The sequence below is a fragment of the Chionomys nivalis genome, unplaced genomic scaffold (assembly GCF_950005125.1).
Source record: "Chionomys nivalis unplaced genomic scaffold, mChiNiv1.1 scaffold_98, whole genome shotgun sequence".
In the NCBI taxonomy this organism is placed as follows: domain Eukaryota; kingdom Metazoa; phylum Chordata; class Mammalia; order Rodentia; family Cricetidae; genus Chionomys; species Chionomys nivalis.
Genome location: NW_026646882.1, coordinates 97,501 through 110,889, shown reverse-complemented (window position 1 = coordinate 110,889; position 13,389 = coordinate 97,501). Strand labels below are relative to the sequence as shown.

General features: G+C 48.3%; 1 protein-coding gene across 1 annotated transcript in view; it reads right to left on the bottom strand.

Moving 5' to 3' along the window:
• Positions 1–12,283: 12,283 nt before the first annotated feature.
• The window catches only part of LOC130869042 (collagen alpha-1(III) chain-like), a 4,912-nt gene continuing 3,806 nt past the window's right edge, over positions 12,284–13,389 (bottom strand). The window contains exon 4 of the mRNA XM_057761152.1: positions 12,284–13,389. This exon is cut by the window's right edge and continues 454 nt beyond it. Coding sequence (XP_057617135.1) covers positions 12,284–13,389 — 1,106 coding nt within the window.

The following is a 13,389-nucleotide window of genomic DNA, read 5'->3' as shown; positions in this document are numbered from 1 at the left end:
GAGGCGGTGAGGCCTCCTGCAGGGAATCCACAGAGCCTCTGCCCAAGGCTCTCCAGGGGACCCACTCTCTCCCTGCCGGCTACATCTATCTCAGGCATAGGTGGCGGGCACTCTGGCTATGCAGGACGTGACAGACACAGACACGCAGAGAAGCAGGGAAAAACGTTGCCCACTCTCTCACTCGATGCAGGCATGCAGGAAGAACAATGAAAGAATGAGAACTGGAGAGATGGAATTTCTGGAATGTCCAGAAACCACATGGTGGGTATCTAGTGCCCTCTTCTGGTGACAGGGAGTACAGCAGAGATTTGAGTTCTTGTGCTCCTGAGACCTAAGCCCCACATGGCAGCAGGCTCATAAGTGATAGTAAATCCAGTTTCACACCACTGCACATAAAATAAAGTTAAATAAATCATAAAAAATTCTTTAAAAATATGAAACTAAAATAAGTTCTACACAACTGGAAAGACTGTCTCAAATAAAAGTAAAATAAAATGTTCTAAAATAGGACACCTTCCCTGTGTCCCACCCCTCAACAGGGACACACTTGGTGCAGACCAAGAGATACAAACAAAATTTGAAATTAAACTAAATGTATAAGAAACTGAGCCTGGTTATTGTGGTGCACATCTTTTATTCTATCATCCAAGAGACAGAGGCAGGTGGACCTCTGTGAATTCTCAGGCTTTATAGAGAGGCCCCCATCTCAAATTAAAAAAAAATGTATAAAAGTTCAACCAAATACTCCCCCCCCCCAAAAAAAAAGGAAGGAAGGAAGGAAAGAAAGAAGAAAGAAACATTATAAACTGTCTCCTTGGTCCTAGAAACTGGACCATGGGCGTTTAGGACCTACGAGACAGTGCACGAGTCTTGTGATCTCACTTGGTAGATGAGTCTGGAGTTTAACTCACAGATGTCCTTCTGCCTGTGTCTCCCAAGTCCTGGGATAAAGGTTTCCCTAATTCTTGAATGGCATACTGAAAGTATTTATTTCTACTTAGTTTGCATTTGATTTTTGTTAATCCATGCCTATATATTTATTTATTTGTTTTTGGTTCTTCAAGACAGGGTTTCTCTGTAGCTTTGGAGCCTGTGCTGGAACTAACCCTTGTAGACCAGGTTGGCCTCAAATTCACAAGGATCCACCTGCCTTTGCCTCCCAAGTGCTGGGATTAAAGGAATGTACCACCACCACCACCACCACCACCACCACCACCACCACCACCACCACCACCCGCCTTTATTTGTTTCTTTTATTTATTTTTGTTAAGCTCTACATTTTTCTCTGCTCCCTTCCCTGCCTCTCCCCTCCCCTTCAACCCTCTCCCAAGGTTCCCATGCTCTCAGGAGATCTTGTCTTTTTCTACTACTCATGTATTTTAGATCTATGTATGTCTCTCTTAGGGTCCTCATTGTTGTCTAGGTTCTCTGGGATTGTGATTTGTGAGCTTTTTTTCCCCTTATGTTTAAAAATCACTTATGAGTGAGTATATGTGATAATTGTCTTTTAGGGTCTGGGTTACTTCCCTCAAAATGATGTTTCCTAGCTTCATCCATTTGCCTGCAAAATTCAAGGTGTCATTATTCTTTTCTGCTGTGTAGTAAGTACTCCGTTGTGTAAGTGTACCACCTTTTCCTCATCCATTCTCCAGTCAGAGGGCATTTAGGCTGTTTCCAGGTTCTGGCTACGACAAACAATGCTGCTATGAACGTAGTTGAGCCCATGTCCTTGTGGCACAATTGAGCATCCTTTACATATATACCTAAAAGTGGTATTGCTGGGTCTTGAGGAAGGTTGTTTCCTAATTTTCTGAGAAATCGCCACACTGACATCCAAAGGGTGGCTGTACCAGCTTGCCTTCCCACCAGCAATGCAGGAATGTTCCCTTTTCCCCACATCCTCTCCAGCATAAGTTGTCATCAGTGTTTTTGATCTTGACCATTCTTACAGGTATAAAGTGGAATCTCAGAGCTGTTTTGATTTACATTTCTCTGATGACTAAGGATGTTGAACATTTCCTTAAGTGTCTTTCAGCCGTTTTAGATTCCTCGGTTGAGAGTTCTCTGTTTAGGTCTGTACCTCCATTTTGTGAATTGGATTATTTGTTCTTGAGATGACCAATGTCTTGAGTTCTTTGTATATTTTGGAGATGAGACCTCTGTCTGATGTGGGGTTAGTGAAGATCTTTTCCCATCCTGTAGGCTGTCGTTTTGTCTTGTTGGCCATGCCCTTTGCTTTACAGAAGAAACTTTTCAGTTTCAGGTGGTCTCATTGATTAATTTTGTTCCTCTCAGAGTCTGTGCTACTGGAGTTAGATTTAGGAAGCGGTCTCCTGAGACGATGCGTTCAAATGCATTTGATATTTTTATTTTTATATTTTTTTTATTGTGGATGAAGTCAATTATTTGAACTCTCAAATATTTTTATTGTTATTATCTGTTTGTTTATTTGTGGTTTTGCAACACGGGGTTTCGTTGTGTATCCTTGTATGCCCTGGAATTCACTTTGTAGACAAGACTGGCCTCAGACTCACAGAGATACACCTGCCTCTGCCTTCTAGTGCTAGGATTAAAGGCGTACACTAAACACCCCCCCCCTTTTTTTTTTTTGAAAACAGGGTTTTTCTGTGTCACTTTGCCTGTCCTGAATCTCAATCTGCAGACTTGGAGGCGTTTTTTCATCTCTCTGTCTCTCTCTCTCTGTCTCTCTCTCTCTCTCTCTCTCTCTCTCTGGCTATCTATTTATCTATCTATCCATTCATTTATTAGTTTATTTATTTTTTTTTGTTTTCTTTCTGAGACAGGGTTTCTCTCTAGCTTTCTTTCTTGCTTGCTTGCTTGCTTTTTTGCTTTCTTGCTCTCTTGCTTTTTTTTTTCTTCTTTTATTATTTTTTGAGGCATGGTTTCTCTGTGTGACAGCCCTAGCTGTCCTCTCTCTCTCTCTCTCTCTCTCTCTCTCTCTCTCTCTCTCCCTCCCTCCCTCCCTCCCTCCCTCCCTCCCCCCTCCCCCCTCTTTTGGTTTGGTTTTGTGTTTTTCTTTATGAGACAGGGTTTCTCTGCTTCTTTGGAGACTGTTCTTGGAACTAGCTTCTTTCTTGTAGACCAGGATGGCCTAAAACTCCCAGAGATCCTGTTTCTGCTAAATATGGAGCCAGTGCTCTTGAATGCCTTTGTCTGGTGAGGTCTAAAGCCACCCCACCCACACCCCCACACCCCCACACACAACACACACACAAACCAAACAAAGGCACAGGCACACCCAGAGACACATAAATAAACTTTTAAATTAAGAGCCTGGAGAGCCGGGCGGTGGTGGCGCACGCCTTTAATCCCAGCACTTGGGAGGCAGAGGCAGGTGGATCTCTGTGAGTTCGAGACCAGCCTGGTCTACAAGAGCTAGTTCCAGGACAGACTCCAAAACCACAGAGAAACCCTGTCTCAAAAAAACCAAAAATAAATAAATAAATAAATAAATAAATAAATAAAATGACATTTTCGTTTTTTTCTGTCTGAAGTGAAAACGTTCCAAATAATTCACTATGTCAGTATTCCTGGAAATGACAACAAAGTCAGAATTTTTCATACTATTCCATGGTTGTTGTAATTTTTTCTGTGCCAGGCAGAGGCAGGAGGATCTCTGTGAGTTTGAGGCCAGCCTGGTCATCAACAGTTTCAGGACAGGTGCCGAAGCTATAGAGAATCCTTGTCTCAGAAAACCAAAAAAAATAAAAAATTGTTTTCTCTGTGTCTCATGTCTTTCTGTAAGCAGGCCCAGGAACCCTAAGAGCCTGTAGGTTATCTAGGAGATCTCCTGTTGCAGGGGCCCTGGCCTCCACTCCTGTCCCCTGAGGGCACCTGGTAAAAGTGAGAAGGCAGATTTAAGAGACTATTAAAGTTCAAGGTCACCAGCCCTTCCTAACAGCTAGGACTCCTTGCTGAACCTTTAAAGGGTGAGGCTACAACTTGACTGGTCTGCTTAGATATGGATATTTTTGTTGTGATTATTGTTTTACAGGGCAGGAACAGATCCAAGTGGGAATTTTTCCATGGCTGTTTTAATTTTCTCAGACTCGGTATTTAGTATGAGAAGTGGGGTATGGGGTAGATTGTACAAACACAACTACTGAAAAAGAACCCCAAGAAAGCAGGCCTCCCTCCCTCTCTCCCTCCCTCCCTCAGTTCCTCCCTCTCACCAAGCCATAATTGTGGCAGCCCCTTGGCCCTCATAGTCCTTTCACTGATCAGTCAGACACACTCTTCTTTTTTATTTTTAAATTTTTGAATTGTGGGTGAAGTCAATTAATTGAGCTCTTAGATTATTATTATTATTATTATTATTATTATTATTATTATTATTATTATTATTATTTGTGGTTTTTCTACATAGAGGTTCCCTGTGTTTGCCCTGGAACTCACTTTGTAGACAAGGCTGGCCTCAGACTCATAGAGATCTAGCTGCCCCTGCCTCTACCTCTGCCTCCTAGTGCCGGAATTAAAGGCCTGTATTAAACACACTTTTTCCCCCCAAGACAGGGTTTCTCTGTGTCTGTCGCTTTGCCTGTCCTGAAACTCACACTGCAGGACAAGGTAGCCTCAAATTCACAGTGATCTGCATGCCTCTGCCTCTCCTGATTTCTGAGGGCTGAGAAATGAGAATAAAGAAATGTGCTGCCACCATTACCCAGCTAGGCAGCTGCCCAAAATATACTGCTGCTGCTGCAGCAGTTAAAAGAAATAAATTAAAATAAAATAACCTGAGATAAAGAAAGAAAAAAAGGAAAACACATGTTTTTCCTTCCTTCCTTCCTTCCTTGTTTTTTTTTTTCTGTTTTCTTCTTCTTCTATTATTATTATTATTATCATTATTACTTTTTGGTGCAGTGTTTCTCTGTATAATACCTTTAACTCATTATATAAACCAGGCTGTCATCTTGGTAACATTATGGTTTTGTATTATGGTTTTGTTTTTTCTTATTTCTTGTCTGTAAATCGATGAATCAACATGTCTTCTCTCTCTCTCTCTCTCTCTCTCTCTCTCTCTCTCTCTCTCTCTTTCACATTTAATTTGTGTTTTATTTTTTTGGTTTGTGATTTTGTTTTGATTTTCAAGGCAGGGTTTCTCTGCTGCTTTGGAGCTTGTCTTTGGAACTAGCTCTTGTCGACCAGGCTGGTCTCAAACTCCCAGAGATCCACCTGCCTCTCTGCCACAAATGAAACCAGTCATCTTGGTTAGTTCAAAAGCCACCCCACAAATACATGTGCACGCACACATGCACACACACACACACACACACACACACACAGAGGCACACACACACAGGCACATCCAGAGAAACATAATTTTTTAAAGAAAATTAAGGGCCTGGAGAGATGGCTCGGTGGCTCTGAGGAAGAGGTTTCCATTCCCAGCACCCGTATGGCAGCTCATACGTGATTGTAAATCCAGTTCCTGGATGATCTGATACCCTCACCCCATTGTACATCTAAAGTTAAATAAATCATAAAAAATTCTTTAAGAAATTGAAATTAAACTAAGTCCTACACAACTGGAAACACTCTTAAAAAAGTAAAATTAAATGTAAAAGAGTGCAGTGCTAAGTGCAGTTATGAAAATGTTTGGAAATAGGACACCTTCCCAGTCTCCCCCACATACAAAAGGCACACCGAGAGATTTAAATAGAATTTGAAAATGGCTGGGCAGTGGTGGCACATGCCTTTATTCCCAGCGCACAGAAGGCAGAGGCACGTGAATCTCTGGGAGTTTGAGGCCAGCCTGGTCTACAAGAGCTAGTTCCAGATCAGCTAGGACTGCTATGCAGGGAAACCCTGTCTCGAAAAACAAAACAAAACAAAACAAAACAAAACTAAAATTAAAATTGAACTAAGTGTACAAGAAATGAATAGAACAACATACTAAAAACAAAGCAGGGTTGTTGTGGTTCACACCTTTTATTCTATCATCCAAGAGACAGAGGCAGGTGAACCTTGAAATGGAGACAGGTCTGGTCTATCTAGGTAGTGAATTCCCATGTTGTGTAGAAAAACCCCTGTACCAAATAAAAACATATACACGTTGAACAACAACAACAACAAAAAAAAACAAAAAAAAAGAAAGAAAGAAAAAAGAAGAAAGAAAGAAGGAAAGAAAGAAAAAAAAAGATAGAATGAAAATGAAGAAACAAAAGAACAAAGGAAGGTAGTCCTGGGGGCTGTCTACAAAGGGCCTTCACTGCAATGTTTTGAATTGTGATCCTCGCCCACATACGCGAACACACACGGACAGACATGGGCACACTGAGAAAAACAAATAAAATCTGAAGTTAAATTCAATGTACAAGAGAGTCAGAGAACACAGACGACACACACACACACACACACACACACACACACACACACACAGACAAAATGAAATAAAACCATAAAACCATGATCTCATACCGGACTGTCATGCATTCGGTCAAGAAATCTACTTTGAAACATATTTCATGATAGTTGCCTAGTTACCCATTGATGTTAAAACTCACTCCCCTCTGTAGGGTCTAATGTTGACTGACCCACGGGTCAGGGCAAGATCATAAAAATTCCTTTGTTCAGAGTTAATGCTTGATGCCCCTACTATAAAAATTGGTTTCAGAAACTGGCCTTTTGCCACAGTGTCAGAAGCCCAAACTCTGTCTGTGGTCTCAGCTAGCTGATAAGCTTCTGTGCCCCGTGGTGATTTTTATTTATTTATTTATTTATTTTTAAGTTTGCTTCTGGTTTTCCTAGGATCTGGTTTCTGGAATAAAGTTTGCTTCTGGTTTATTAAACTTGGTGGTTTCTCATCTTTGCATGATCCACCCCTCGACCCAACATTTAAGTGTCTTTCAACCATTTTAGATCCCTCTGTTGAGAATTCTCTGTTTAGGTCTGTACTCCATTTTTTAAATTGGATTATTTGTTCTTTTGATGACCAATTTCTTGAGTTCTTTGTGTATTTTGGAGACCAGACCTCTGTCTGATGTGGGGTTAGTGAAGATCTTTTCCCATTCTGTAGGCCGTCATTTTGTCTTGTTGGCTGTGTTCTTTGCTTTACAGAAGCTTTTCAGTTTCAGGAGGTCTCAGTTGTTATTAACTGTTTCTCTCAGTGTCTGTGCTACTGGGGTTCTATTTAGGAAATGGTCTCCTGTGCCAATGTGTTCAAGTGCATTTGATATTTTTATTTTTATATTCTATTATTGTTGACGGAGTCAATTACTTGAACTCTCAAATATTTTTATTGCTATTACCTCTCTATTTGTTTGTTTATTTGTTGTTTTTCAACATAGGGTTTCGTTGTGTACCCTTGTATGCCCTGGGACTCACTTTGTAGACAAGGCTGGCCTCAGACTCACAGAGAGCCATCTGCCTCTGCCTCCTAGTGCTGGGATTAAAGGCATGCACTAAACACCTTTTTTATATATTTATTTTCCTAATAATTTATTTATTTTTATTTTATTTGCATTGGTGTTTTACCTGCATGTATGTCTACCCGAGGGTGTCAGATCTTGGAGTTACAGACAGCTGTTAACTGCCATGTGGGTGGTAGGAATTGAACCTGGGTCCTCTGGAAGAGCAGTCGGCACTCTTAACCACAGAGCCATCTCTCCAGCCCCCATCTTTTTTTTTTTTTCTGAAAACAGGGTTTCTCTGTGTCACTTTGCCTGTCCTGAATATCACTCTGCAGAACAAGGTAGCCTTAAACTCACAGTGATCTGCCTGCCTTGGTCTTCCTCATCTTGGAGGTGTTTTATCATCTCTCTGTCTGGCTATCTATCTATCTATCTATCTATCCATTTCTTGATTAGTTTATTTATTTATTTTTTTGTTTTCTGAGACAGGATTTCTCTCTAGCTTTGGAGTCTGTCCTGGATTCAGACCTGGTCACAGCTGTACCTGGAAATAAAAACAAAAACCAAAACCAAAACAAAGCAAAAGCCAGGCAGGACTGTATGGTTGACCTTCCCTTTCCCCCTCCCCCATGGGCTCCTCAGAGGCGGTGAGGCCTCCTGCAGGGAATCCACAGAGCCTCTGCCCAAGGCTCTCCAGGGGACCCACTCTCTCCCTTTCTCCCCCAGCCTCAGGGCTGCCGGCTACATCTATCTCAGGCATAGGTGGCGGGCACTCTGGCTATGCAGGACGTGACAGACACAGACACGCAGAGAAGCAGGGAGAAACAGAAACGGTGCCCACTCTCTCACTCGATGCAGGCATGCAGGAGGAACAATGAAAGAATGAGAACTGGAGAGATGGAATTTCTGGAATGTCCAGAAACCACATGGTGGGTATCTAGTGCCCTCTTCCGGTGACAGGGAGTACAGCACAGATTTGGGTTCTTGTGCTCCTGAGACCTACCCCAATTTCATAGTGACATTATCCTATCATACCCTATATATCACATATAGGCTTGCTTGATATCACACACATACACTGCCTGCGTTTCTGCCTGACCCCTGTGAGAGAGCCTGGTACCTTCAGAAGACAGAAGATGGAGTGTGGGTCTGTCTGTCTGTCTCTATCTATCCATCTATTCTTCCATCTTTGTATGCATCTATTGATTTATGTAATACTTTATTCTTTTGTTTGTTTGTTTGTTTGTTTGTGACAGGGTTTCTCTCTAGTTCTCTCTAATTGAGTCAGTCCTGGAACTAGCTCTTGGAGACCAGACCGAGTGCTGGAATTAAAGGCATGTACCACCATTACCCGGTTAGAAGTTTTTTTAAAAAGTAGGCAATTAGAGCTACAAATTTCCTCATAGGACTGATTTTACTGTGTGCCAAGGTTTGTGTAGGGTTTTGCTTTCATTTTCTTGAGTGAATATACCCCCCCTGCCCCCCGTCTCTCTTAGTCTAGAGCTCTGTTTTGTCTTCCATGAGCTCTGAGGGCACTTGGCTTGAGTGTGATACACACACAGACTTACTATTAAGGAAAGTTCAAGATCAAGATCCTTTCCTAACTCTGTGACCTTGCAACAGAGAAGTTTCAAAGTGTGTGAAGGGTGTGCCTACGGCTCCACTGGCTTTCCTTGATGTACATATCTGTTGCCTTTCCTGTAAACATCGTTGTTGGAGTTGAGAAATTGTTGATCTGAACTCAGGCAATTTCATGTAATAGCCCTGGCTCTCCTGGAACTCACTTTTATAGACCAGGCTGTCCCTTTGGTGACATTCTGTGTGTGTGTGTGTTTTTTTTCTTCCTCTTATTTTCTATCTGCAGTCAATATTGGTGTAAGGACTGTGCACCTGTATATTCACTGCTCTGATCCTTGCCTCCTTCCTTCCTTCCTCCCTCCCTCCCTCCCTCCCTCCCTCCCTCTCACCATGGCCTAATTGTGGCAGAAGCCCCTGGCCCCCCACCTAGTCCTGTCACCGATGAACGGTCAGACACGCTCTTTGTTTCCCGTGAGCGATTGATTCGCCTGTTTTCCCAGCTGCCTGTGGTCTCGGTCGTACTTTCGTTTTCGTCGCCCCGAATGTCCAGGCCGGCCCGCGTTCACCGTGTTCGGGGGTGGGGTGGGGGAACCGACAGGGGGGTTCCCTGTCCTGTTGTGGGCCCGTGTCGCCTCCGGGCGTGAGCGTGGGAGGACGCTGTAACGCCAGAGAAGGTGAAGACGCCGCGGCCGAGCGAGCGGGCGAGCGAGCGATGTATGTCGGTCGGTTGTCGGGCGCCACCTAGCGGTGGCCTTTTTTGTGCAACGCTCCTGGTCCTCGGTCGTTGACGAGGACGGGGCGAAATGGCTTTTGTGAGGCGGAAAGAGTGACGAGAGTCCCGGCCCGGCAGGCGGGTGTGTCCCGGAGTTGGTGTCGTGCTTGGGAACGGTCTCTGTGTAGGAGGTTGTGCCGGAAGAGTCACCCATGGGTGCGCTGGGGCTGGAACCGAGTGAAAGGAACAGATGGGAAGGGTGCTGGGAGACTTGAGCGGGTCGACCAGAAGGCATAAGTCGTTGGCGTACCCCCGCTAGGTGTCGAGTCTACCCGGGCCCAGGATCGGTGAAGTACCCCGGCTTTAAAAGTTGTTTTTCCCTTGCCTTTTAAACTCTCTTCGAAGAGCCCTGGGACCCGGCGACCCTCGGCCGAGAGGAGGCGTTGGTTGATCCCGGCTTCCCCGCTGCCCTGTCACGGACTCGTTGGGGTCTCGGACTTTTTTTTTTTTTTTTTTTTTTTTTAATTCTTTCCCCCTCTTGCCAGAACCCTCGGTCCTCAGCGGCGGACCTTGCCATCCTGAGGCCGAGAGGAGGCTGTAGTCCCGGCTTTCTCGCTTCCCTGGTTCGGACTCTCGGAGCTTTTTATGAATTTTTTTTTTTCTTTCCTCTTGCCAGAACCCTCGGTCCTCAGCGGCGGACCTTGCCATTCTGAGGCCGAGAGGAGGTGGTGGTCCCGGCTTCCCTGTTCACTGGTCCCCGGTTTCTTGGACTCGAGATTTTATTTTTTTTTTCCCCCAAGTTTTTCTTCTTGCCCGTCTCCATCCCTAGCGGCTGGTCGCAGGGTCTTCGGCCGGGAGGAGGCTGGGCGCCCGGCTTTCTGGCATGTCCACCTCGCTCTCTCGGTCCTGTCATGGTTATGAGGTCGACCAGTTGTTCCTTTGAGGGTCGGTTCTCTTGTTTATGGGGACATTTTTGGGACATTTCACCCAGCCTCACTTTCAGGAGTTCTGTGTGGTCTGTGAATGACTCCCCGGACTTGTTGTCATTCTTCTAATGGTTACTATCTGTCCTTATTGTACCTGCAGATAGGTGCTGACACGCTGTCCTTTAATTGGGTGACATTAAAGGACGCTAGGTGGCGGTCTCTCTTCTGAGCCTCGCTCGCTGGGTGCTTTTTCTCCCGCCTAGCCCAGCCTGCTGTGCCCGGGTTTCTCGCTGCCTTTTGGGACTGGGCCCGTGCGTGCTTTCCCGAGTGGCTTTCTGAGGTGACTGGCTTCCTTGCTTTTTTTTGCCCGTGGTGAAGCGTGTCAGGCGTCCCCGCTTTGTTGGTCTGTCGCCCGTGCCGTTTGGATGGTGGGAACTGTCTCTCGATGCTTCTCCCTTACCGTCCCGGTGCTTGCTTTTTTTTTTTTTTTTTTTTTTGGGATCAGATCGTGGAGCTCCCGAGTCTCCATGGACTGGGTGGGTCCCCCCCGGTCCTCTGCTTCCCCAGTGCCTCCCGAGCGCACTGTTTTCCCCCTCCCTCGTTGTGGAGCTCCCGAGCCTCCATGAGTCCTTGCGGGGGGGAGGGTTACTCAGTCTGACCCTTCTGCTGCCTTATGTGCCTCCCGAGTGCACATTTTTTTTTTGGATTTCCCCGTGGACCCCACCGCTGTTTTTTTTTTTGGTTGTGGAGGTGTGAAGGGTTTTCTTTTTTTTTTTTTCAATTTTTTTTTTTTTTTCAATTTTTTTTTTTGGTGGCATGTGTTGGTGCTCTGTCGCTCGTTTCTTCCCGGTTCTGCTTTGTCGATCGATGTGGTGCCCTCGCTCTGTGTTCATTCGGGCCGGAGGCCTAAGCCGCGCCAGGCGAGGGACGGACATTCATGGCGAATGGCGGCCGCTCTTCTCGTTCTGCCAGCGGGCCCCTCGTCTCTCCTCCCCACCTTTTACCGGTGGTGTGTGGAAGGCAGGGGTGCGGTTATCCGGCCTGAGCCCTGTGAAAGCCCCTCCGCACTGCTCGCTGTGGTTCGTGGGGGTTCCTGTGAGGCGCGCCGGGGGCTCTGTTCCCCCCGTCGCGCGTTTCACTCTGCCCACCGTGTGTGGTCTGTTTAGCCCTCCTCCCTCCGATCCGGGGGAGGGTCGGCTGATGTGCCGCGTCACGTGTGTCCCTCCCGAGCGGGCTCGCGTGCACGCGTCTTGCTTGCCATCCTCGTTGGTGCTCCTGGAGCGTTCCAGGCCGATCTTCAGAGGTGCCCGGTTCTGAGCGGCGGCGGCGTTTCCCGGTTCTCTGACGTGTGTGCCTCCTGTGCGCGGTCCGGCCTTTAGCGGTGTTCCTCTGCGAGGTGTGCTCTCGTTGGGTTAAGATGACCCCGATGATGAAGGGGGTCGAGGCGAAGCGGTAAGAGGCTCTCTGAGGTTCCCCTCCGTGAGCGGAGGACGTCGGGCGAGCGGCCCACCGTGCGCTGCCTTCTCCCGTAGGCTGTGAGCGCTGTGTGGTGTTGAGCGGTCGCGGCCGGCCTTTTTTCTTCTCACCGTTAAAGGTGGGTGGTCTGTCGATTGACGAGAATGCCTCCCCGCCTGGTGTTAGACCCGGTGGGTGTTCCTGGAGAGGCAGGCCTGGCTCTCGGGGGACCGCTTTGTGCATTATGTTTTCTCTCGGTCCGGTCCCCTGTGTCCGCGAACGCTCAAGAACGCGCCCCGGAAAGGAAGTAAGAGCCTTGCCGATACCGCAGGCCCCCCCGCCTCGCTGCGCTCGAGATCATCGAGCGGTGTGTGTGTCGCTCCCCCGGCTCTTGCGCTGCCGCGGCCGGAGGCTCGTCGGGCCGGGTCCGTCCCGCCCGCCCTCAGTGAGAAAAAAGTGCCTTCTCTAGCGATCCGATGAGCGGGCGTGCTTGGGGTCTCCCGTCGGCCCGCCTGGTCGCCCCAGCACGCCCTGACCTCCCGATGCGCGTAGCTTCGGCCGGGTGCCCCTCGCCGCGTCCCGTCTTTGGGGGGGGAAACCCGAGCGTTTGTGTCGCCCACTGCGGCCCGCGCCTCCTCGCTCCGAGTCCGGGGAGGAACCACGCGGGACAAGAGAGCGTGTCGTGACGCCGGCGTGTCGTGCCGGAGCCCGGGACGTGTTACCCGTGGCGGGGAACGAAGGGGCCGCGTGTGCGCGCGCCCGAGTGCCGCGGGACCCCGATCCCCCCGCTCCCCCGAGGGTGCGTACGCGCCTCGGTCGGGGCGCGGAGCCGAGCAGGGAAGAGAGCGGGGCTGGGTGGCGGTGGGCTCCCGGGTCCCACCCGTCCGCCGTCCGTGCCCGCCGCGAGCGGTCCCTCCCGCGCTTCCCCGTCTTTGCCGTTCCCGCGGACCGCGGCCTCGCTGCGCGCGTCGCGTGCGTGCGTCGCTCGTGTTGTGTGCCGTGTGGGAGTCGCCTCGCTCCCCCTCCCCGGCAGCGTTCCCACGGTTGGGGAGCAGCGGTTGACCCGTCCCTCCTCGGGGCCGGGGATCCGGTTCTGGCTTTGCGGGGTCGTGACCTCTCTCTCGGGTGCGGCCTTTGGAGAACGGCGGTCGGTCGTCTCCCGGCGCGTCGCCGGACGCGTCGGGGCCCGTCGCCGCCGGGGGGTCCTTCGGCGGCGGCGGGCGCGTCTGTCTCGGCGGTGGGTCCGTGCGAGAGGGTGCGAGAGAGGCGGGCTTCGCGCGTTTCGGGAACCTCGCGAGGGAAGGAGGCTTAGCGGACGTCCGTCGTCTGCGGCGTGGCGGTGGGTCCG